This window comes from Neophocaena asiaeorientalis, unplaced genomic scaffold, assembly GCF_003031525.2.
Source record: "Neophocaena asiaeorientalis asiaeorientalis breed wild unplaced genomic scaffold, Neophocaena_asiaeorientalis_V1.1 scaffold77, whole genome shotgun sequence".
NCBI lineage: Eukaryota > Metazoa > Chordata > Mammalia > Artiodactyla > Phocoenidae > Neophocaena > Neophocaena asiaeorientalis.
The window spans coordinates 11,342,303-11,367,747 of NW_020174645.1; the positions used below are offsets into that span (position 1 = coordinate 11,342,303).

General features: G+C 40.1%; 1 protein-coding gene across 3 annotated transcripts in view; it reads left to right on the forward strand.

The window, feature by feature from the left end:
* The window catches only part of MED13L (mediator complex subunit 13L), a 251,722-nt gene extending 229,414 nt beyond the window's left edge, over nt 1-22,308 (forward strand). For all 3 annotated transcript variants that reach the window (XM_024758571.1, XM_024758572.1, XM_024758573.1), the window contains 11 exons: nt 367-793; nt 1,379-1,598; nt 2,880-3,068; nt 6,425-6,648; nt 6,839-6,981; nt 10,350-10,508; nt 11,800-11,976; nt 13,573-13,730; nt 16,393-16,554; nt 18,988-19,100; nt 20,171-22,308. In XM_024758571.1, coding sequence (XP_024614339.1) covers nt 367-793; nt 1,379-1,598; nt 2,880-3,068; nt 6,425-6,648; nt 6,839-6,981; nt 10,350-10,508; nt 11,800-11,976; nt 13,573-13,730; nt 16,393-16,554; nt 18,988-19,100; nt 20,171-20,303 — 2,105 coding nt within the window. In that variant the 3' untranslated portion in view covers nt 20,304-22,308. The remainder of the gene's footprint in view (nt 1-366; nt 794-1,378; nt 1,599-2,879; nt 3,069-6,424; nt 6,649-6,838; nt 6,982-10,349; nt 10,509-11,799; nt 11,977-13,572; nt 13,731-16,392; nt 16,555-18,987; nt 19,101-20,170) is intronic.
* The last annotated feature ends 3,137 nt before the right edge of the window (nt 22,309-25,445 follow it).

A 25,445-nucleotide genomic window follows, 5' to 3' on the forward strand; every position in this document is an offset into this window, starting at 1 on the left:
TGCTTACAAAGCCTTACGCACATAGGAGCATAATATACCATGATGGCTGTAGAATATACGGCCTCTCCGTTTTCAGTGAATGCGTATGGAATCAGTCTGAAAGGCAAATGTTACAAATGATTGATTTTCTCCTCTCCCCCCCCCAAATAAGGCTCTTCCCCAGAATTTATAATAAGTAACTCCATGTTTATTTCCATGTTTACAGAACCTACAAGCTTATGTTCAGTGGTAGAGATAGCATTTTGGGTGTCATAGAGTAATGCAACCTGGAAGCATAATTTTTTTAAAGTGACTGTTCTAAATATCTGCTTCAGCCAGACACTGCAGAACATTCCTAAAGTCACCTCTCTGCGTGTACACTTTCAGCACCTTATCTAGCCACTCTGCAGCTCGACAGCAGCCTGTTGATACCACCTAAGTACCAGACCCCACCAGCAGCAGCACAGGGACAAGCTACACCTGGGAATGCGGGGCCTTTAGCTTCAAATCCAGGATCGGCAGCCCCCTCAGCTGGCAGTGCATTTAATCCCACCTCCAATGGCAGTTCTGTGAACCTGGCAGCAAGTAGCTCCGCATCTGGTTCCTCTGTGCCACCAGCCTCGACATCTGCCTCTGCTCCCATTATTAACCAGATAAGCACTACCTCTTCTTCAGGATTCAGTGGTAGTGTCGGAGCGCAGAACCCCAGCGCTGGGGCCAGCTCTGCAGAGAGAACGCAAGGGAACATAGGCTGTGGTGGAGACACTGAGCCTGGGCAGAGCTCCTCTCAGCCCTCACAGGATGGACAGGAAAGGTACGGTACTCTGACCAAGACGAGTGGCTTCAGCTTGGACCCCTTGTCTACTCTTCCTCTGCACCCCCAGCCCCCTCGACTTCATGAGTCTCTAAACCTTGTAAAGGGTGGTATTTCTCTTCTTCCCTCCAGAGAGTAACAACTGTCAGTCTGTAGTTCAGTGATAAGAAATTTGAGAACTCCTTATAAACTTATTATTATATTACTAGTATAATGGTAATATATACTTACTAATTAATATACTTAATGTAATTAATATTACCGTTAATACTCTTATTATATGAACATAATATATGGATAATAGTAAGCTCTTACTATTAACGTAACAGCATTATAAAACATCTTTGTAGAATGAAGCCACGGTGTGGTGGGGGGGAGTTAAAAAAAGAGATCTCATTTTAGAGGAGCATGTTGTTGTTTTCCATCCATCTGGATGCTAACTGATTTGCTTTGCCTTCATTTTGGTACATATTAATGTTGCATTTAATCTGTAATCATTGTCCCCGAGTCAGTGTGCTCTGGAATTGATTTATTTTGTATAATTTATATTTATGTTGTGCATCTCATAAGTGACTCTCTCTGCAGTGTTACAGAAAGGGAGAGGATAGGAATTCCCACGGAGCCTGACTCTGCAGACAGCCAAGCCTACCCTCCAGCTGTTGTCATTTACATGGTGGACCCCTTCACTTATACCGCAGAGGAAGACTCCACTTCTGGAAATTTTTGGCTGTTGAGTTTGATGCGCTGCTACACAGAAATGCTGGATAATTTACCTGAGCATATGAGAAATTCTTTCATTCTCCAGGTAACTATTTGCAAGTTTATTTTTTACATTGTTTTTGTTTTTATGAAAGTAAACAGGTTCATGATTTTTTTAAAAATTGTATGTATTAGAAAAAAGTATTCTTAATTCTGCCTTTTAGATTCAGCCATTATTAGCATTTTGGTGTTTTTCTAGCCTTTTTTCTGTGTTTGTTTACACAATTGAGATCATACTTTTCACATAATTTTTAGTCTTTTTGTACTTGAAGTTATTCATGGATATTTTTCCACCTTATTTAAAATTCTCACCAAGCAGCATATTTTTTATAGACTGCATATTTTCCATGTGCAATTGTTTCTCTACAGTTAGATATAATTACTTTTTTTTTTTTTTTTTTTAACTTTTCACTGTTACAAATACAACTATAAGGCGGTCCAGTGTTTGGGACTCTGTGCCTCCAATTCCGGGGCCTGGGTTCAATCCCTGGTCGGAGAGCTAAGGTCCCACAAGCTGCACAGCATGACCAATAAATAAATAAGTAAATGAATGAATGAATGAATGAATTAATAAAGCCATAATAAACATCTTCAGGTGTAACCTGTCTTTCACATTTCAAGTCATTTCTTAAAGTGGATTCTTTGATAAAGATACTGATAACTAATGCCAGGTTCCTCTCCCAAAATGTTACAGTTATTTACATTTCTTTCAGGAGTGAAGGAGCGTGCTCATTTTCAGCGCACCCTTGCCAGCTTTATAGCGTAATAATTTTTAAAAATTTATAATTTAATAGGTGAAAAATGATGTCTTGGGTGTTTGGAATCTTGTTTTTCTGTCACTTTAACTCAAGCCATATTATAGAATTAAAAGATTGAAATTAAAGCTACCAGTATAGTTTGTTGATAGTTTTTCATTGATTTGAAGTTTGTGCCTCAGATGACTAGACAATAATTCCAAAGATGCCATGCATGCTATGCGTATAACCTTACAAAAGTGAGAAATATATTTAAAAGCAAGTTTTTAAATTTAGGGGCATGGCAACAATAAATTGATAATTTATCTCTAAAATGGGAACAGGGTAATTTCTAAGTGACAGTGTAACTTGACCAGCAGAGTGACACCTCCTCTTAAATTGCTGGTATATTTGGAATATAGGACTTTATGTCACTGAAAGGAATTAAGATTGAATTATACGATGTTTGGCATTTCTGTACTTTAAAACTAAAGTTGCCTCCCCCATTCAAGTAAAGAATTCATACCATTTCATTTTCGAACTGCCTTGTTAGCATATTAGATCTCTATTTCTAGTTTTATTTGTATTTGTAGATTGTGCCTTGCCAGTACATGCTGCAGACAATGAAGGATGAACAAGTTTTCTACATTCAATACTTGAAGTCCATGGCATTTTCAGTGTACTGCCAGTGCAGGCGACCTCTGCCTACACAGATCCACATTAAATCCCTCACAGGATTTGGGCCTGCCGCCAGCATTGAGATGACTCTCAAGAACCCAGAGGTAGGTAGCAGCAACAGGGCAGAAATTTGCAAAAAGACTACTTTTATGCTAAAGATGCAAACCAGGAGAGTTGCTTGCTTGGTTGGTCTTCTACCTTTATTATAAGCGTGGTAGGTTTCTTTAATCCTTAAGTTGAAATAGAGGAGATACTTCTCTGAACTTGTATAATTTTTTGAGAAAAGAGGCAAGCAGACTCTTGCCATGTTTTGATGTAAGACCTAAGGCAACAGTACACTTATCCCTTTTACTTATGAAAGTTCAGTTTTCCTATATTTATTTTGTTCATCATTGTTTGAAGCTAATTTGTGTCTTAAATCACTCTCCACCTTCCCCCGCTCATTTTGTTCCCTTGGAACGGCCGCTGTGTATGTGTTTACTCTGCACAGGCCCCTCATTTTCTGATGCTTTCTCCTCCCCTTGTCTCAGTGCTTCTGTATGTAAATGAACGCTTTTGCTCTCCATCTCTGTAAACCTGTTTCCCACAGATAAGTACCTCAGGGGGAATTCTAAAACACCAAAGCAAAACATGTTTTAAACAGAAGTTGTACACTTCTTTTGTTTTACTAATCACCTTATCCTGAAGGTAGATATACAGGGCAGTGTTCAGAACTCTCAAAGCCTTCAAAAATCAGTTCCCACAACTTTTGCATGAAAAATTACCCATTAATAAAGGCCAGCAAACACCTCTTCACCATTAGCGAACTTAAAAACACCAAAAAATCGCTAATTTTAGTTGGTAATGTAAGTTTTTGTGGAAGACTAAAAAAATGACGCACTACTTAATACTGCATTTGTTGTAACTTGGTTCAGGTCAGTTTGGTCCCAAGAGAGGAAACTGCTTAGCTGACAACTTATATTCGCTCTGGGGTTATAGAAAATTTCTATCTCTGGCAGTTTTAGATTAGTTTATTCTCTTGAGTCTGTATTTTTTACTTTTGTGAGCATGTCATATGTTTTCTCTACTACTAGCTTTTTCTGGAATAAAACTAAATATGTTTCTACTTGTTTCAAATTTGTGTCCAGGAATTGAGTTTGTGCCTTTCTTTATAAACTTTGAATCTTTTAGTTTCTTACCTCTTGTGCTTATTCTGCAATTCAGATGCAATCATTCCTTACGCTTTGGTCAGAAGTTACCACAATTTCAGATGACAACTAATAGTAGTCTGCATTTTCAGAGAAGAGAGTAAAGGCTGACTACCTATATTAAGATCCGAGGCATTATGTAATGTTTTAAAAGATTATATAACATACTGGCAGAACACCATGAGAGTTCATGAGATAATATAGTGAGGCTTAGATTCAAATAAATCACACAAAAAAATTCTTTCTTTCCCTCTGCTTTGGAACAGGAAGAGAGAAATCAATCATTTGACTTAATTAAAAATGTAAGAACCAAATGTTGTGAACATTTACTGAGGTTTATAAATTTTTACTTGCATTAAGGTGCAATGGCTAATTGCTAAATGCTGCCTCCCCCCCAGTCTGCAGCTAGAATTTTGTACTTTCATTCAGCAACTATAGCTGAGTGTCTGCCGTGTGCCAGACACTGTACTAGGTGTCGACTGTGCAGTGGTGAACAAGACACCAGTCCCCTGCTTCCAGGAATTCTCATTTTCTGCAGTGGCACAGTCTCATGCAAGCTCCTGGCAACCACTGTTCTACTTGGTGTCTCTGTGGGGTTGCCTGTTCTGGACGTTTTTTGTAAATGGAACCTTCCAATATAGAATGTTTTATGTCTGCCTTCTTTCACTTAACATAATGTTTTCGAGGTTCATCCATGTCGTAGCATGTATCAGTACTTCATTTTTTTTTATGGCTAAGTACTGTTCCATTATATGGATAGACGACATTTTGTTTATCCATTTATTAGTGGATGGGCGTATGGATTTTTCCACCTTTTGGCTATTGTGACTAACCCTGTTCTAAACATTTGTGTATGAGTTTTTGTGTGGCTATATGTTTTCAGTTTTCTTGGTAAGTACCTAGGAGTAGAATTTCCGGGTCTGTGGAGAGTGAATGGATCAGTGATAAGGTTAGCTTTGAAACTTGAGCAAGTTGTTGAATAAGTATCCCTAAAATGAAGGAATTGGATTAACTTGTCTCCAAGGTCTCTTTTAAGTTTAAAATTCTGTAATTCCATTATTACTGTTTCTTATGCTATATAGTTCAGGGGTTGGCAATTCTGTGGGCTAAATCCAGCCTGCAGCCTGCATTTGTATGACCAGCTAGGTAAGAATGATTATTACATTTTTACAAAGAGATTATGTGACAGAGACTCATAAAGCCTAAAGTATTTACTGTCTGATCCTTTACAGAAGTTTGCTGACCCCTGCTGTAGTTTACTAAATATCGAAATGTATATAAAGCTAGAAACAAAGATGACAATTAAATTTCATCACAGTTTATCTAAAATATTTGTCTTAGGTAACAGCTAACACTTTGATCTCTTTAACTACTTACACACACACATCATAAAGTATAATATACATACTGAAAAGTACCCAGTCTTAAGCATACTGCTTGATGAATTTCCACTAAGTAAAAATATTACGTAACTAGCACTAGAAACAAAACATAACAAGCATCCAGAAACCTCTCTAATGTCCCTTCCAGTCACTCCAATGGTAATCACTATTCTGACTTACAACAGCATAATTTTGCCTGTTTTTGGCTTTATATAAATGGAATCATAATTTACAGTGTTTTGCGCCTGGCTTCTTTTACTCAGTGTTGAGAATCATCCATTTTGTTGCTTGTAGCAGTAGTTTTTTTCATTCTCTTTGCTGCTGTTTAATATTCTGCTTGTGTAACTTTATCACAATTTATTCATTTTACTGTTGATGGTTATTTAGGTTATTTTCTCTTTGGAACTATTAAGATTGATAGTGTTGTAAACATGCTTATACCTGTGCTTTGTAAACATATATGTGCATTTTGGGGGGTCAGAGGGTATGCGTTTGTTCAGCTTTTACAGGTGTTGTCAAATACTTTTCCGAAGCACATCATACTCCAGCAATGTATGAAAGTTCTAATTGCCCTGTATTCTCACCAATACTTGATGTTTTCTGTCCTTTATATTTCAGACATTCTGGTGGGTGTGTAGTGGTTTTAATCCGCTTTCCTAATGACTAATGAAGTTGGGCCAATAATAACTTCTTTTAATAAGGAAATAATTGGCTTGATTGGGTTCCCTACCTTAAACAATTTTTTTTGTATCATTATTATTTGTATATATAGGACTAGTCGGGAAGCAATCTATTGTCATTTCTCCCTGTCGGTTTCCCTCAGTGCTGTATGGGTTTTGTTGTAAACATGGAGTGGCTTTGTGCTGATACTGATTTTGATTTTGATTTCAGCGGCCCAGCCCAATCCAGCTTTACTCCCCTCCTTTTATATTGGCCCCAATCAAAGACAAGCAGACAGAGCTGGGAGAGACATTTGGTGAAGCGAGCCAGAAATACAATGTGCTCTTTGTGGGCTATTGTCTGTCTCACGACCAGCGCTGGCTTTTGGCTTCCTGCACTGACCTCCATGGAGAATTATTAGAAACATGTATTGTAAATATTGCTTTACCAAACAGGTGAGGAGCCTTGGTGTTTATGGTGTGTGTAAATTGATGCTGTGCCTTTTCTCAGATAATGGATCTTTCTAACTTTCCTATCTAAATGCAGTGGGTAACATGTGGGTGGGTTCTTTGGAATTTTCTTGGTTTTGTCGTACTAAATGATAGCTTTGATTCATTTGGGGACCCTTTTCCATGTCTGTTTTAGATCACGGAGGAGTAAAGTATCTGCACGTAAAATTGGACTACAGAAGTTATGGGAATGGTGCATAGGTATTGTCCAAATGACATCTCTGCCCTGGAGAGTTGTAATTGGGCGACTTGGGCGTCTTGGCCATGGGGAACTTAAAGGTGAGAAATTCCTGAAACAAAGGAAAGGAAAAGGGCTGAGCTAATGTCATTAACTAAGCTGAGGGAGAAAATTATAAAGTTGGTAGTAAGAATAAAGCAGATTATATTTTCTGATTCTTTTAAATGTACAGGATAAACCAGTGGCTTTTAGACTTTTCATTAGCAACGAAATCATTTACACAAAGAAAATCTTAAATATAATAATTGAACCCCAGTATATAAAACGGAAAAATATTTTTTAATATAAAAATGATACTTGGTAAATTAGAATTTCTAACATTTATTTATATATTGTGAGAAGAACAAGTCAGTTTTAACTGGAAAATTTTGTATCAGAGATTATGGATGAGAGTAGAAGTCATATACAGCCTTTACTTTCGTTTGCTGGTTTGTTTTTGGTGGTTGCTGGTGATGAGCTTTGTATTTATTTTTGTTTCGGTGGCTTGATTGCAAGATAATCCTGATTGACAAGGACAAGTAGTTGCAAATTGGAAGAGTCTTTATTCACATTGCCACTGTCTGATATTCTTCAGTCTGGAAATTTAAGAGAGCAGATTTTTTTAAGTTGAATCCCCCAATATATCTACCGACTGCTTATATTTCTTACCATAAATATAAGAAAGCACTAAAAGTAACTGCAACATAACACAACTGACCACCACAGGCAGCTGCCTTGCCTGGCGTTGAGCCCAGCTCATTTATTATCCTTGCGCAGCTACTTGTACAGTTTTATATGAGCGATATGAACAGGCCTAGATTATTAATTTAAAGCCCTATCGATTAATGACACATTTATAAAAAGTTCAGTATATGAATATAGATGGGAGAAGTTTTTGGGTTTGTTTTTAATATTTATTTATTTTTGCTGTACGCGGGCCTCTCACTGTTGTGGCCTCTCCCGTTGTGGAGCACAGGCTCCGGACACGCAGGCTCAGCGGCCATGGCTCACGGGCCCAGCCACTCCGTGGCATGTGGGATCTTCCCGGACTGGGGCACAAACCCGTGTCCCTTGCATTAGCAGGCGGACTCTCAACTACTGCGCCACCAGGGAAGCCCTTTAGTATTTATTTATTTGGTTTTGCCAGGTCTTAGTTGCGGCACATCGGCTCCTTGGTTGCAGCTCACGGGCTCCTTAGTCATGGCATGCGAACTCTCAGTTGCAGCATGCATGTGGGATCTAGTTCCCTGACCAGGGATCGAACCCGGGCCCCCTGCATTGGGAGCGTGGAGTCTTAACCACTGCGCCACCAGGGAAGTCCCGGGAGAGGTTTTTTTCTAACGTCTGCACAAAAGCAAGCATATGTCACAAATTAGCTTGGTGGTTTTGCACGTGCTAAGTATATATCAGAACAGAGTTGGCAAACTTTCTTTGTAAGGGGCAAGGTAGTAAATATTTTTGACCTTGCAGGCTAGCTGGTCACTGTTGAACTACTCAACTCTGCTACTGTAATGCCAAAGCAGCCATAGACAATACCCCAGTGAATTGGTGTGGCTGTGTTCCAATAAAACCTTGTTTACTAACAGGTGGTGGGCAGGATGTGAGCTGTGGACCGTAGTTTGCTGACCCTTGCGTTAGAGTGTGCATCTTATTTCTTTACATGAAATTTATATCTGGTATTTGTGGAAACCCTGAAATAAAACCCCTGATACAGATATAACTTGCCTTGTAGTAAGTGCCTAAGTGAGTTAATTATTAGGGTTTAACAGCAGTTTATACAAATATTATATAATATTAAGTAAGTGTTTTCTTAGGAATCTGTTATACACAGAATTTTTTTTGTATTAAATTATACTGTAGACCAATAGAAAATATTACCCTTTTCATTTTTAAAAGAATATTATAATGAGTCTGTATCAGTAGCCTGGAGGTCTAATACATTAGGGGATTCATCATTTCATTTCTGTCAGAATTCCTATCATCTCTCTTAGTATGCCTTTTAGTCAATCTTATTTCTTAAAGGCTTTGAGCTACTCTTAACCCTTGGGAAAAGTTAGAATATAATAGAAAAGAAGTAGAGGGGATAAAAATGTAGCCTAGTAGTCTAGTTACTTGGTATTTTGGAAAATTATTAAAGCCATCGCCTTCCCTTTTATGATTTTTTAGAAGGGACACACTCTTCTTTCTTATCTCTTGGGGGAGAAGAATGTAAGTGTGACTGAGGGCTCCATCAAAAGACTGAGAGCAAATGTACTTTCAAGGAGTAAAAACACAGAGAAAAGCCTAGTGTCCAGGACATCAGCTTCCCAATCTACAGTTTCTTCCTTTGGGGAACTGAGGTCTGCACCACATTGCATCTCTGTGAGGCAGTATCAGATATGAGTCCACAGATTTCAGAGTCAGTTTTGTGAATCTCTGTTCTTTATCACCAGAGTGTTTGTGATAAAAATAATCATACTGTCTTTTCCTTCTTACTTGGTTTTTACCAAACTCACTTCTCTTTGGTATTTCTGTGGTTTTTAAAAATACTCCCTCCTCTATGTTCCTTGACCCTTTTATTTCAGCCACTTCAGTTCAGTGTTCATTAGGAATATGAAATGTGAAATTTTTTTTTTTTTTTTTTCACTTTTTAAGGAGAGAGCAGGTTGTTTGAAAAAAGTATATGGAGGTAGAGAGGTGGAGTGGTGTTAACATCAGTGGGATGTGACATGACAGCAGTGTACGGCTGCAGTAATGTGACGTGCTTCATGTGTGTCGGGGGTCAAAATAAAGGGAGTACCAAGTGCTTTTCAATTCCTGGAGTAACATTACCCTCAACAGTTCTGTGAGGAGACGTAGTGCTTTTGTTTGGAGGCAATAAACAGACGATAGAAAATTGATGACATCTTTTTAATCTGAACAATTAATGTGGCATCATTTGGAGCACTTTACTTGCACCCATTGCTTTGGGCATGCCAGGAAAGGGTCCCCTTCATTTCTTCTGCTGCTTGCATTTCATGAAACAACCAATCGACGCTAGCAGTAAACAAAACTGAGGTTCACCCCAAACTGTGCTCTCTTCTAAAGAAAAGTGTTCATAGGGGTAGTGAAAGAACCAGACCTGGAGAAGGAGAAAGGACAGAACATACTGGCATCACCATTGAAAACTATTTTAAGTGCCTAAGTCTGCCCGGTCTGTGCCGGACTCACAGGTCATTTCAGACATGATTTCAGTCTCTATAGTCGTTGGCCTTCGTTTCTTTGTTAATGAAGTGTAATCGAGGTCAAGTAACATTTTCTTTGTAGCAAGGCGGGGAACCTCTATAAAGCCATATTCCCTTCAGGGCCCAATCCTGGAAATTCAGTTATCAGGCAAAACTGGTAAAATGCTCAAACCTCACATCAGTATGAATTTCTGGAGACTGTGTGCGATTGTGATATTTGATTCCAGATTGGAGTATCCTCCTTGGAGAATGTTCACTACAGACAATCAGTAAACGGCTCAAGGACGTGTGCCGGATGTGTGGAATCTCTGCCGCAGACTCTCCTTCTATCCTTAGTGCCTGCCTGGTTGCCATGGAGCCCCAGGGGTCCTTTGTAGTGATGCCAGGTAAATCTCGTCAGTTTTGTTAATTAGGTATCAGAACAGTTCAGTCCATTCAATCTTAAGTCCACACACAAGTATAGAATGATCTTTATTATCTTTATGAGAAAAAATTGTACTTAGGGCTCAAAATGGAAACCATCTGGTCTCTTCCAAGGGGAGTGGTTTGTGATTTTATTATCTTTGTTGCCCGTCACTTGGGAGAGAGCCCAAGTCCTGGGTGTGATTGAGAGCTCTTAGAGTCCTGGCGAATTATTTGACCCCAACCTGTTGTTAGTTTATGAAGTTCACCCTCCAAAAATGACTTAAGTGGACACCAACATGATACGTATTTTAATACCCTTTTGAAGAAAGGTATTTGATAGACTCTTCAAGCAGCCTCAAGAGGACGTTTAGAGTCTCTCTGTGGTTGAGGATGAATGTGAAGTAGACAGGGGTAGAGCATTTATCACAGTGTCTGGTAGCCACAGTACTCAGTAAGTGCCAAGATGTGGGCAGACGAAACATCATGGCCACAGAATTTTTTTAAAAACAGCAACTAAGCTGTTTTATAATTTAATAGCTAAGAAGTTTTATACTTTTTAAACCTGTTTTTACCATCCAGGTATTTCTTTGATCAAACAGCAGACCCTTGTCCCCTCCCTGTAAAAACCAACAGAAGTGTTGTGGTATGAGAATGTAGTTGCTTGTGGCCAGTCTAGAGAGAGACAGATGTCTGTACTGGCCTGCTGGTCAGACCTCGGGTTAATTGTCACCCGCACCAGTTGGGCAAGTTACATCATTTGTGTTCTGTCCTCCTCATGAAATGGGGGTAGTAGTTCCTACCTCTGAGGTGTAGCTTTGATGATTGAATGATATGATATGAATGAAGAATTCAGTACAGAATCTGGCATGTAGTATGCATTCAATAAATATTAGTTGTAACAATTATTAGTTGAATGATACCATTTCTACAGAATTGCACTGTTTGGGGGAACAGTCCGTTATAAATTATTAGCAGTCACAGGAGGAAAGAAAGTTTTATTTTTAGAAATACTTCTTATTTAAGTAATTAAAACATATTTGGTCGACTCAATCCAAATTTTTCTTAACCTTGCCAGAGTGAAATGTGGCTTGAGTTATCATAGCTATCTGCTCTGAGTCAGTTTCTTGAAAATATTTAGACAAGTGGGCTCAACTGTAAACGTGTATCCATCATGGCAGTTGTGTCAGACTCACATCAATCCAGCTCCGGTCGTTTCTGGAGTTGTTCACTGCTGCACAAAAGGCATTGATACATTTTCCCCCCCTTTTTAAGATGCTGTCACAATGGGCTCTGTTTTTGGCCGAAGTACTGCACTGAACATGCAGTCATCTCAACTTAACACCCCTCAAGATGCTTCTTGTACACACATCTTGGTGTTCCCAACATCGTCAACCATCCAAGTGGCTCCAGCCAACTATCCCAATGAAGATGGGTTTAGCCCCAACAATGGTGAGTGGAAGACCCTGTATGCATAGAGCGGCTCCGCTCCTTCAACAAGACATAGTGCTAAAGAGTCGCCTGGCCGCTGCAGGTTCTTCTGTGTCGTAGTAAACAGCATATGAAATGTGAAGAGGGAATTGAAGGTTTGAGAATCTTTTTGGTTTTGAAGATTTAATTTGCACTGTTGCCAAGACCAAATAAACACTTTCCTCTCTTGGGTAATTAACTTTCTCCTGTTTTTCATTAAGGGCAAAAAAATAGTATCTGCTTGATAGTGTCCTGTACATGGGTGTCACTCTTTCAATAAAGATTTCTTGATCTGATGTGAAATGTATGAAGACTGCTAGGCAGTATGAAGATAGCACCTGTCTTTAGCTGATCATTGGGAATCTAACTTGCTCTAAAACAACTCCTTATTTGATTAGTCTTGAAAATTTTTTTTAAGTAATTTATTTTTGGCTGTGTTGGGTCTTCGTTGCTGCGCGGGCTTTCTCTAGCTGTGGCGAGCGGGGGTGGCTCTTCGTTGCGGTGCGCGGGCTTCTCCTTGCGGTGGCTTCTCTTGTTGTGGAGCACGGGCTCTAGGCGCGTGGGCTTCGGTAGTTGTGGCATGCGGGCTCAGTAGTTGTGGCTCGTGGGCTCTAGAGTGCAGGCTCAGTAGTTGTGGCACCCGGGCTTAGTTGCTCCGCGGCATGTGGGATCTTCCTGGACCAGGGGGCTCCAACCCGTGTCTCCTGCATTGGCAGGTGGATTTTTAACCACTGTGCCACCAGTGAGGTCCCCTTATTTGATTATTCTTAATAGATTTTTATGGTTTGAATATCTTAAGGCATCTGTTAAGCAATGATTATTTATAAACTGTAAAATGTTCAATATTATGCAGCCGTTTGCATTGTTCTTTGAAGAATTTTTAGCAGCTACCAACATTTACTCCTGTTAAATGGATAAAGGGTAAAAGGATACTGTCCTGCGTGTGTGTATATAGAAAACACACATAATATCACAGTGTAATAATAAATACAGAAAAAGGATCAGCAAAAATGTTCATGGTGATTGGGTTTCCCCTTTTATACTTCTCTTTCCAAATTTTCTGCTGTGCGTGTACCTTACTTTTATGATATGGGAGAGAGGATTTCTTAACAAAAACATCATGCTTTGATCTGCTCGTATAATAGGCCTCCAGTTTGAGGGCAAGTTCACACTTATTAGCATGCATTAATTCAGCCTTAAGTATTTTAGATGCTAATTGGATGCATAGATGGTGTCTGCTGTTTTCTTGGATGGTGTCAGTTTTAACTTTAATAATTAAATTGCTTCTTTAGCTGTTTTGCCTTCTTTTTATGTGCCTTTGGAGGCTATGCAGAATGCAGAGTTTTATGTTCTTTATTTCTCCGTTCTGTTAATACCTCACATTAGGAGATCATTGGAGAGAGTACAAAATGCAAGAATAATTTGCAGCACCTTGAACCCAGTGGGCACGCATTAAGTCTTACTAAGTTGTTAACAACACATGCCTGTAATAGTCATAGGCCAATAAACTGTGCATTGGTTTAAATTGGGGCTATGGATTAGCTTTTTAATTTTTGTCCTTTTTTTCTCTCCCTCTAGATGACATGTTTGTTGACCTTCCATTCCCAGATGATATGGACAATGATATTGGCATATTAATGACTGGGAACCTCCATTCCTCTCCCAACTCCTCCCCAGTTCCCTCCCCAGGCTCTCCTTCTGGAATTGGTGTGGGCTCTCACTTCCAGCATAGTCGGGTAAGGACGACTTGAAATAGGTTGTTTAAAACCACCTCAGCCTTCAGGAAAATCCTCCAGAAGTGCTGTCGTCTTTTACTACACACACCTTTCTCCCTGATGGTCTTGGTCCCTGGTACAAGAGGAGTAAGTGTGGGACAGCAACCCTGTAGTTCCATTTCGAACAAAGCAGGAATTCTAAAGAAATGTTATTATTATTCCTGATGAATGTGTTTAATCAGAATAGTCCCATTACAGCTGCAAGGGTTTTGTGCAGTTACTGTGTTCTGAGCAAAAATTAATTTTGGTTGCTTGCTGCTTCCCAGTTATTTTTTAATTTTTTGCCAGAACAGTGGCTTTTCAGAGGCTAGTTCAATAACCCTGCTTATTTAACATTCAGAGTAACTGTGTTAATTGAATAACACATTGTTGATGGTTAATTAATTCGGAAGGGAGCTCAACTGGTCTTGGTTTAGGTCATGGCGCCTTTATTTTAGGCATGTTAGGTGTTCTCTGTGGCCAGCCTGCGGGAGTGGGAGGAGCCCACAGGAGGCTGAGTTTGGAGAAGTGCGCAGGTTAGTACCAGCGTATCAAGGGAAAAACAGGGCTTACAGCTGCTTTCACCTTTAAATATCCCAGGATATTAGAGGTGAAGTAGCAGACGATTGAGGCGTTAAAGGTTCTGCCATCAGCTCACGTTAAGTTTCTTTAAAAGCTAGGTGATTCATGCCTTATCACTGTATTACACTTTTTACTTAAGATGTTAAGAGATTGAGGGGTTAAGACACAGAAAAAGAGCTATGTCTAATATCTTAAACTGGACAAGTACAAGCACCCTGCTTACGCCCATTAGGCACAAAGGTGTCCTTCGAGGACTTAGGTTTCTGTCAGGTGGGACTTTTATGGCCAGCCCTGAGTTCACTGAAGGACAGTCTAGAGAAAAGAAGATTGAAAACTTTAGTTTCAGAGAAGATGAAACCAGGGAAGGCCACCTCAGTAGACTGCCCTCACGTTACTGCCTGCCCCCTAATTCTCCCTTCTGCAAGGAAGGGATTGTAAATGTCTGTTTCCTCCAGTCATTTGCCAGTTAATGACAATTTATTGGTTCATTGGAGATGGTTGTGATGGGGACCAAAACCACAAATTTTACATGGGATAGTTTTAATTTAGGATTAACGTGAATTCTAGAGGCAAATAGCATTGCAGCTAAGAATGCATGCCCTGGAGCTTGATAAATATCGCTCTGAATTATAGCCGAACATCTTCCTAGCTTTGTGACTTTGGGCAAGCTTACTTTACCTTTCTCAGCCTTGGTTACCTTATCTGTGAAATGGAAATAATAGCAGCTACCTCCCAGTACTGGTTGTTATAATTTAGCTCCTCCGTTAACAAAGAATTGGTAACTGAAGTGTAGTGTTAGTTTTGTGAGAAACAGAGGCGTGCTTTATTTTCTCCCTTTGTTGGCACCTCAAGCCACTGAATGTCACACTCCAAACAGTACTATGCTGAAGCTGGTCAGGTGGCCTTTTCTAATCCTGAGCACCTGCAGCCAGGTGACCCGAGAGGCTTTCGGCATTTCCTCTTTCCGAACCATTAAACATTCTTTGATATCCAGTTAAGAAATTACCACAGGAGAAAAAATTTGTTCAAGGTTGCAGTAAGTTTTTATTTTTTAACCAACTCAGAAATGATACAGCTTGGTGTAGTAGTTGAGGATTTTTTTTTTTTTCTTCCTTGAAACAGAAGGCTTTTGAGAACAAATGGATGACTTATTACTGCTTTTGCATAAAAGGTACATTTTCAACTCTCGAAGCTAGCTAAAAGAGTCAAAGAAGGAAAATGTCAACTGCAGAAACGCCCGGTGGCTCTCACAGGAGTCCCTTATTACCGGGACTGCTGTAAATTGAAACAGGGCTTCTTCAGGAGCAGATCTCACGCTGCTGGCAGGTCAGATACCGGTGAAGTGTTAGAACGTTATTGACAGTGGACAGTCAGGTGTGCGTGTGTATTTTTGGTTGGTTGCTGGTGAAAGAGCATGTGGGTGTGGTGGTACCCGCAGCTGTCAGATTCCACTCTTTCCATTTTTAGTTTATTACCTAATAGTGCCACGGAGCAGATTTTACATTCTGAAGAAAAGGAAACAGAGAAAAGAAACCTGTATTTACTTGGCTGATGTTGTCAGTTTTACTGGTACCTTCTTCCTGAGCCATAGTTTTCATCAGATATCTGTGTGTGCAGCAGAGACACTGCCTCCCCTGTTGACCTTTCTTGGTCAGTTGACATTTTGGTGTGAGATGCTGCCAGGAAGGGGATTAGTCACTACAGTGTGCAGGGAGAATTGATAAAAAGTTGGGTGGAGGTGGTCAAAAAGCACAAACTTTGAGTTATAAAGTAAGTGTCCTGGGGATGTAATGTATGGTGACTTTAGTTAATAATACCATATTGTATATTTGAAAGTTACTGAGAGTAGATCTTAAAAGTTCTCATCAGAAGGAAAACAATTGTAACTCTGTACGGTGGTGGATGTTAACTAGACTTACTGTGGTGATTATTTCCCACAGTTAGAATCATGTTGTACACGTGAAACTAATATGTCATATCAATTTCTTTTAAAAAGTTGGTTTTTAAAAAAGCTCTATTTGGTAATAAATGCTGATCATGCCTCTGGGACTTTGTTTTTCAGAGCCAGGGTGAGCGTCTTCTTTCTAGGGAAGCACCTGAGGAGCTGAAACAGCAGCCTCTGGCCCTTGGGTATTTTGTATCGACTGCCAAAGCTGAGAATCTCCCCCAGTGGTTTTGGTCATCGTGTCCCCAGGCTCAGAACCAGTGTCCCCTCTTCCTCAAGGTTGGTTTGGTGTTGTATTTGAAGTTGGGGCGTGAGTGACTTATGCTCAAAATCAGTCTTGGTTAGAATTTGCCTTGGGCACCATCGTCTTATTCTGCTCCCCGACTCTCTCACATCTACTTAAGAGTCTGAGGGTATGTTGATTACAGGTAGAGGTGAAGAACAGCATTTAGGAGAGGAGCCCAAAACCATGTCACAAAGAAATGAATGACATTCACCCAAGGAGGAGACTTCCCGCGGCCCAAAGGACACATCTAGGGTGGCCACGTGTTTCTGTATAAGGCACTGCGGTCAGGGAAGTTACGCCGGGGGGCGGGCCCGGGGGGATGATGATGACTAGTTGTCCTCTTCCTCCACTGCCACAGGCAGTCAGCGTTCCTTTTTAGAGTAGGGCAGGAGTCAGCTAAAAAATTCCATGTTTCTGCTTGCGCCTTCCTGTATATTTCTTGGAAATTTTTAATCCAAATTAAGAGTTAAAAACAAAAGATCTCTCACTTCCAGTTTGGATGAGAGAACCTAGAATGAAATCCATGGATTGCCAAAAAGCCAACGGTTTGACAACACACTGTATTGGCCGAGCTGTGGGGAGATGGCCCTGGTACGGTGGGAAGGCCAAATATTACAACCCTGCACATTTCCCATTGGATGCAGAAGTCCCACTACAGAGTAATCACTAAGATACACACACGTACACATACATACACACACACACACACACACACAAATCTGGAAGGTTAAAACCAAAAACAATTGAAGTCATTTTCTTTTCCTGATGACTTTATGAAATCAAAGAATTTATATAAAAATCCTGCTGGGCTTCCCTGGTGGCGCAGCGGTTGAGAATCCGCCTGCCAATGCAGGGGACACGGGTTCGAGCCTTGGTCCGGGAAGATCCCACATGCCGCGGAGCAACTAGGCCCGTGAGCCACAACTACTGAGCCTGCGCGTCTGGAGCCTGTGCTCCGCAACAAGAGAGGCCGCGACAGTGAGAGGCCCACGCACCGCAATGAAGAGTGGCCCCCGCTCGCCACAACTAGAGAAAGCCCTCGCACAGAAACGAAGACCCAACACAGCCAAAAATAAATAAATAAATAAAATTAAAAAAAAAAAAAAAATCCTGCAATCTCTCAATTAGAATTACTAGTCTGAACCTAGATTTATCTTTTCCTCTCTGAAAAGTATACACATTCTTTAGCTCTGTTTACTGAAAAGGCTCAGGAGCCATGATAGCCTAGCAGCAATAAACAGCTTTATTGACACAATTATGGTTTCGCAATACTGTCTGTTTATCATTCAAAAGAACCAGAGTTCTTTGAGGAAATGACTGATTCCAGGGCTAAAGTAAGAAATATTTGAGGTGTACCTGAGACATCCTGTCATGCCTAAAAAGCAAGGAAGCTACCAAAGATTATTAGTCTTATCAAAGGACCCAGTAGCCAACTTGGAGGGGTTCCCATTGCCCAGGGATGGGATCATTTAGTCATTAAAATGAACAATGGTGGCAGTAGATTGATATCAATCTATGGGTTCATAGTTGTGCTGAAAAACAAAACATTTATAAGTCACCTTTTGAAGCTGCCAGAGCAGCAGCTCATTAATCAGAAAATCGAAAAGTAAGGAGAATCAAGCATTTATATCGCCTCTTTTTTTTTTTTTGCGGTACGCGGGCCTCTCACTGTTGTGGCCTCTCACGTTGCGGAGCACAGGCTCAGAGGCCATGGCTCATGGGCCCAGCCGCTCGGCGGGATCTTCCCGGACCAGGGCACGAACCCATGTCCCCTGCATCAGCAGGCGGACTGTCAACCACTGCGCCACCAGGGAAGCCCATATATTGCGTCCTCTTATATTTTACAATTAATAAAGTAAAACTATACTAAAACTATTACGTTAAAAATTGATGGGGAACTTTAAAGTAGATGGACTGTGCTGGTACCTGCTGGATCCAGGGATCTGTCATATTCTGATGACAGCAGACATCAGGTGCCTTTGGATGTGATGCTGTAAGAAGGGCACAGCACCAGTTATGAAGTACAGGGATCAGGATAGAAGACCACCACAACAACACAGTCAGCCACATCCCGACTGTGGAGCCTTCTACAGATTAAAACCTGAAAAGGGGGCTTCCCTGGTGGCGCAGTGGTTGAGAGTCCACCTGCTGATGCAGGGGACAAAAAAAAAAAAAAAAACCTTAAGAGGGACACTAATTATTTTCAGTCCACTTGCAAAGCTAGCTTTTTTTTTCCCCCTCTACTCTAGGATATGGAGTTATTTGGGGTCACATTGGGGTTACTGAGCAGCTTAAATTCATGGACTTAGAATAGAAGCCCTGACTACAATGGACTTTAGAGAGCATCTCCTTCTGGTAGACGTGGCCTTATTTCTGCCCCATGGTTGACTAGACCAGGAAGGTAACTGTCTTTGTTCTTTCACCAGGCTTCGCTACATCACCACATTTCTGTAGCACAGACGGACGAACTTCTCCCTGCCAGGAATTCTCAGCGGGTTCCACATCCTCTTGACTCCAAAACCACGTCTGATGTTTTAAGGTAGATTCAGACCTAGGCAACATAGCAGTGCAGTTTGAAATTATATACTTTACTCTTGTTTTTCCAAGGTGTTTTAATTAAAGTGTGGTATTTGTGCAAGAGGTGCTACCTTTTGTGCAGTGGAGCACTGTCTGATTAGCCAGTGAGAGCCACATCCCCCCCAATACCTGCATAGGACAGACAGTGTAGCATACTTTGTTAAATCCGGTAGTTATGTGCAAGTACAACTGCCCTTGCTTCCCATTCAGAGGAGGCATTTCATGGTGATGAAAATAGATCAGAATAAGGGGGTGGATAGTTAGAAGACAAAGTCTGGAACTTAAAGCACTTGACTTTGGAAACATTTTCTGCCCTCCCTGACATAGATTATGTAAATAGAGTTAAGTAAAACATAAATTCCATAGCTGGGAAATACCTCCCAGATTTGTCTCGTACTTTAGCAGGCTGTAAACATTCCTCACGTACCTTGGGAAAATATGCAAGCTCTTCCTAATGTTTTTCTAACTCTTAAATGATTTGGAAATTATAGTTAAAGCAAGAACCTACCTAATCTACACGATTTTGGCTTCCAGGGCCTCTACAGCAACACTGTCCAATAGAAGTATAATGTGAGTCACATATAATTACTAGTTTAGTGTGGCTACTAGAAAAGTTTTAAAAAGAAATTAGTGAAGTTAATTTTAGTAATAACTTTATCAGTTATATAAAAACATGTGATAACGATGTCAAAATATAAAAAATAGTATCATTTGAACAGTAATCAATATAAAAATATTCATGAGCTGTTTTCCATGCTTTTTTAAATACTAAGTCTTTGAAATCCCGGTGCCTGTTCTCTATGTACAGCATATCTGAGTTCACGGAGTTGGGGGCCGGTGGCTGCCATATTGGACAGTGCAGGTCTAGAAGGAAGGGGGGACATGAGGAAACGAACTCTGGGAAAGAGCCTGGGGCAACTTATGAAATGATATTAGGCCTTCTTCCTGCTGACATCTGGCACTGGCACGTTAGAACTTTCAGCCTTACTTCTGTCGTGCCTGATGCCCTGACCCGTGTGTTCTCTCCGGCAGGTTTGTTTTGGAGCAGTACAACGCCCTGTCCTGGCTCACGTGCAACCCGGCCACCCAGGACCGTACCTCCTGCCTTCCCGTCCACTTTGTGGTGCTCACTCAGTTGTACAACGCCATCATGAATATACTCTAATTGGAAAAGCACTTGTTCTCTCTGGCTCAGTTCCTTCTCCCCGCAACCTCAGTCCAAGGAACCTGCTACACTCTTCAAATACCTTACTCCCTCCTCTTGAGACCACTCTGCAGTCCTGCACTGTGATTACTTCTCAGCAGGCACATGTCATTTCTGCAGTGTTCATTACCAGAGTGACTCACAGACACTTCTCTCATGGACCTGGAAACTTCCATAAGCAGTGACTTTCAGCCAGTGTTATGGTGTGTGCGGCCCCAAACCACTGGGCCACAGGAAGTTTTTTGTTGTTGGTTTTCAAGAGGGAACCAGAAGAGACAGTATCCTTTTGCACAAGAGTCTGTGTTTTCAGCCTCTGTTTAATAAGGGCAGTTCAGCCCTCTGGATGAAATCCTCTAGTTAGTTATTGGTGTATGGCCTGTGGGTTACCTGAACTCCATAATCTGGGACTTTTGAGAAACAAGAACCAGCTCAAGTACATGATTTCATAACGGGGTTTCTGTCTCCCTAGTGCTCCCATCCAGATTGGCATGAGTGCTTTGGTTGACTTTATACCTGTGTGTAGATACAAAAGGTCTGGAGACATCTTCATTTTGTTTATTTATTTTAGGCTGTTTTGTCATATGGTTTTTGTGACTTTCTTTTAATTTTTTTAATTCACAAGGACCAGGTACAGTAGCTGAAACCCAACTCAGATCCACCATAGGATTCTTTGACTACATACCTCTGTCCTAGAAGCCAGAAAAGGAGTGAAAACAAATTGGGGAGATCCTGCTTACAAGTAATATATTCAAAACCACCCAGCAGTAGGTTTTGTTGAGAATAAACTGGGTAAACATTCTGCCATATTCCTTATTAAAAGTGGCCAGCGTTTCCTGAAGGACAACATTTTTATACAGAAGGCAGTCAAGCTCAACCCAGAGCCATGGAGGCAAGTACCTTCACTAGTTTTATATAGTCACAATGGAAATATATTTTCTAGTGAATTCTTACTGAAAGCCAGGTCTCTCCTCTCATTAGATCAAAAGGGACTCATGTATATATCACAATCGAAAGTGTTTGCTCATAAAATCAGTTATAAATATGGTAAATTTTTTCTGGACCATAGGAATATTATTTCAAAGAAATATTCAACTTAACCATTAAATTAGTACTTGAAGTTGAGCCTTCGTGGTGGGACTTTTTTAAAAAAAAACATGCCTTTTTAAATCATTAAGGCTAATTGAAGTATTTTATCCAGGCCCGAGAGGGTTGTCTTTAGGACTCCATTTCTACCCCTACCTTGCTGTGCGTTTCTGTCTGAGGGCAGTGGGCGTGGGCTTGCCTCCCATGAGCCGCTCTGGTCAGGCTGTTGAGCTCTAGTCACCTGTGGAGAGAATCATGCAAATTTTAAAAGTTCTTCCAAGAGACTTCCATATTCTGGTTATTAACAAAAAAAGGAAAAATGTAATAACTGATATGATTTTGTAAAAGTATTTTTCTTGAAATAATCTAACGTTTAAAACATATTAAAAAAAAAGTTGTGTGGTGGGAATGTGAAAGCAGAGAAGTAACTTGTAAATGGATAATTTTGTTCTCTGTACCACCAATTGGGGGGGAGGGGTCGACTTTCGCAGTGTATAGGTTAAAAAAATCTGATATATCAAACCATTTGTATCTAATGTGTACAGTGTAAAATTGACTTTAAAAATATTGCAGTGCTATTTTTTCTTAATCAGAAAGGAAAAATTCTCAAGGCCTTTTGAAGAGCATAAGATGATGAAGATTGTAAACTTGTATAAAACTATCTTGGTGAGAAGACAAATTGTAAAGTAGATATTTGTAATCTTTTACCACTTTGGGGTTGCTTTTTTTCCCAGAATTCATCAGAACTTTGAATTTTTTTTTTTTTTAATGGGCTGTTTTTAACGCAGGGGCTTTTCTTCCCTAGAAACCCAATTCTCAGCAAAAAAAAAAGAAAAAAAATACAAAAAACAAAAAAACCCCTACAAAAATTTAAAAAAAAAAAGCAGCAAAGGGTAGTTTTCATCTGGTGTCTTTTATTTAAGTTTTTTAAGTTAAGAAAAGCTGGTGACATATTTATACGTTTTTGTGCAAAAATAAATGAATGGCAATAGATTTTAAAAAAATCTTATTATGTACTTCTGTGTGAAAAAGTCTGTATAATATTTCCCTTAAATATGCATTATTTTACTTGTGAGTTTTTTACTGAATTAATCTGAAATGTACAAGCCCTGGATTTGCTACAGAGTGAGAACTTATTTTATTTTTTTTTTTTATTTTTAATTTTGGAAATTCTGCAGAAATCAGAACTCTTACCATGGTTTGAACTAAAGAGGGGAAATGGGGGAGGGGAGAGGGGTGGGATTGTCCAGCATGCTTGTATGTATATTTCAGAACCTTTTTTAAATGTAAAAGCTGTACATTTCTGGGAAGTTCTGAATTTCTTTTGTTTCCTTTTTTTCCTTCAAGCATTTTGCAGTGAGCTTCTTTTATATATAGCAAACAATTTGAAAGAATACAAAAATATGTGAAGTTCATTTAAAAAAACTACAGTATAGCGCTGGTACAGTACACTAAAAGACTTTGATAAAAAGAAACAATACTAAAAGGCCTCCATTTTAAATGTCATTCATATATACCTTGTGAATGAGAGCTATATACTTTTACACACTTTTTTAGAGGAATAAATTATTGAATTACTGAAACGTTGAGTGGCTTTTTTCCCCTTCCATCCTGCTTTTGTAATGGGAGTGATCTACGCCTATTCAAAAGGTGTTAAGTATTATGAACAGTCCTTGACCAGCAGCCAGGCTCTACCTTCCAGCGTAAAGTTTTACTCCCCTGATCAGCACATCTCGTAGCTGTTCTCAGACGGTTTTCACATATTCAGGATACAAGGGCATTCCTGGATCAGTTTTAGCGTACACACACACACACACACACCACTGGATTTGGAGCTCTGGTGTTTAGTTCCTTAACTGTTCTGAGTAGATCACATCTAACAGTGATCACACGTGTAACAGTGAGCCACTTGTCTCCTAGCTCTTAAGATTGCGGTCAATACTAGAAGAGTTTACAAGTCTGTTTTCTACTTGCTTTCTCTTCACGGTCTCAGCCAGTTTCTTTCTGATGTTCCTTAAAAAGAACAGTTCCATCGCTTTGCTGTTTTCCCAGTTCACAGCCTGGTGACAGTAGTATGCCATCTAACACACATAACAAGCAAGGCGCTCATTGACTGCATGGCACCCACTACGTTGTTCTCTTCTCCTTGGGTCCATTCCGTAGGAAAAACACCTGTGGGGGCAGAAGCTCTAGCTAAAATAGTAAACAACAGGACCTGGCAGAACCTACTGTCGAAATTTGAATAAATTGAAAGACCTTGCCTTTAATCTTCCTCCAACTCTTTGGCAGTATACATTGTTCTGAATCTAACGATAAAGTGTTGAGACTACTCAGCCTCAGTTATTTCATCTGCAAATGAGGGATGAGGGCAATTCCATGAGAAATGCTTTGCAAACTAAAAAGCTGTGTCCATGTTATTATAGTTGTACTGTTGAAGAGGCCTGAGAAAAGTGAGGCCACTTTTCTGTGAACAGATAATATCGGTCTCTGTCTCATCCAGTTGCACTGCCTTATGCATAGTTCACAGCACTCTTGGTAACGCTGCCTGCCCAAAGCATTAAAGAACCACACATTTCCTAGATCCTATGTGATCAGGTCAGTCCGATGATTCCTGTGCCCCGTAAAAATCAGAATTAGGTGGTATTTTCCCAACCAATTGATCTACTTGGGTTCTGTGCTCATACAGCGGATGGCACTTTATCCAACAATCAATGAATATTGATTTTATTTATGCTAGGAACTTTGTTTTCATAGCCACTATTTGCTGTACCAATTCAGCAATACTAGCTGAATCTCCTTGAGGTAGGAAAAATTATTTGTCAAATGCATTGAAACATTTTGCAAATTAGATGTAGGTAAATCTGACCTGTCACTCAAGAACTATCTGCCGCTAGCCGTTTGCGCTGCTCACGTTCTGCCTTACGCCAGTTCATCCCCTCCAAGGATGCCATCAAATAGTTTTATGTTCCTGCTATTCGAGAAGTCACAGGGCCAGGAATTTGTCCCCAACTGGTGTCAAAGAGCTAATAAAAATCTTATAAAAAGTGCAGTTTGTCCACAGGAGTTTTTAAAGACAGACTTTTCATAAGACTTAGTGCCTAAGCGTGAGAGCCACAACTGAAAACAGCCTTTGCCGCTTGTCATTTCTTTCTCTTCTGAATTCGCCACTTGCTAAAATCCTATCAAGAGGCAATTTGAATGTATTACCAGTAAAATTTTTATCTTGGTGTTAAATGATTCGCTTGTTTATAAATCCCCTTGACAAAAATGTCACTTAAACAGTAATTATTTCATGTCATTAATACCTAATGAGACGCCATTAGAAAATTCTGTGGTGCCAGGTAATACGTGGTTGCAGCAGTTGCCCTGGGCATCTTACTCTGCTGGGAACCAGATTTACCAGCCTCCCACCACTTAACTTGAAATTCTCAGGTCAACTTTATTAAAGATTTTTTGGCACTTAACTGCTTCTGGTTAGAACTCCAAAGTAATGAAGCAGGTAAGAAATAGCTGATGAGGAAGAAGACTTGGATAAGACTAAAAGTATTGATTTTTCTCTGCAAAGGTTATTTCCTCAATGAGCATTAGTTACCAGGGAAGATGCAGACAGACACTGGGGTCAGCCTCACTTTTTCCTTTAAGAAAAGCAGGGAAGTGAGAAAAGCCTGTTTTATCTCAATAATCTAAAAACAGTGTGTGTACGGGGCTGTGACTCAGTGCTCTGTTCAGATGTAGGAATCAAAGCAGGTCTGTTGCAGAGTGCTTAAAATCACCCAAATCTCAGAACAGGCAAACACGTTGAAATCAGCAGCCCCTGTCAGCATTTCTCTGGTTATTGCTATTTTATGCCTTCATTGCCTTACTAGCAAATTAGGCAGGTTTCAATCTACCAGTTTCATAAAACCACATGATATTCAGGAAAATTGGCCCCGCAAGAGCTAAGATGAGAGGGCTGACACAAGGAGATGTTTGCTGTGGGAGTAATCAATTTAATTTAACGTGTAAGATAGTAATTGTCTT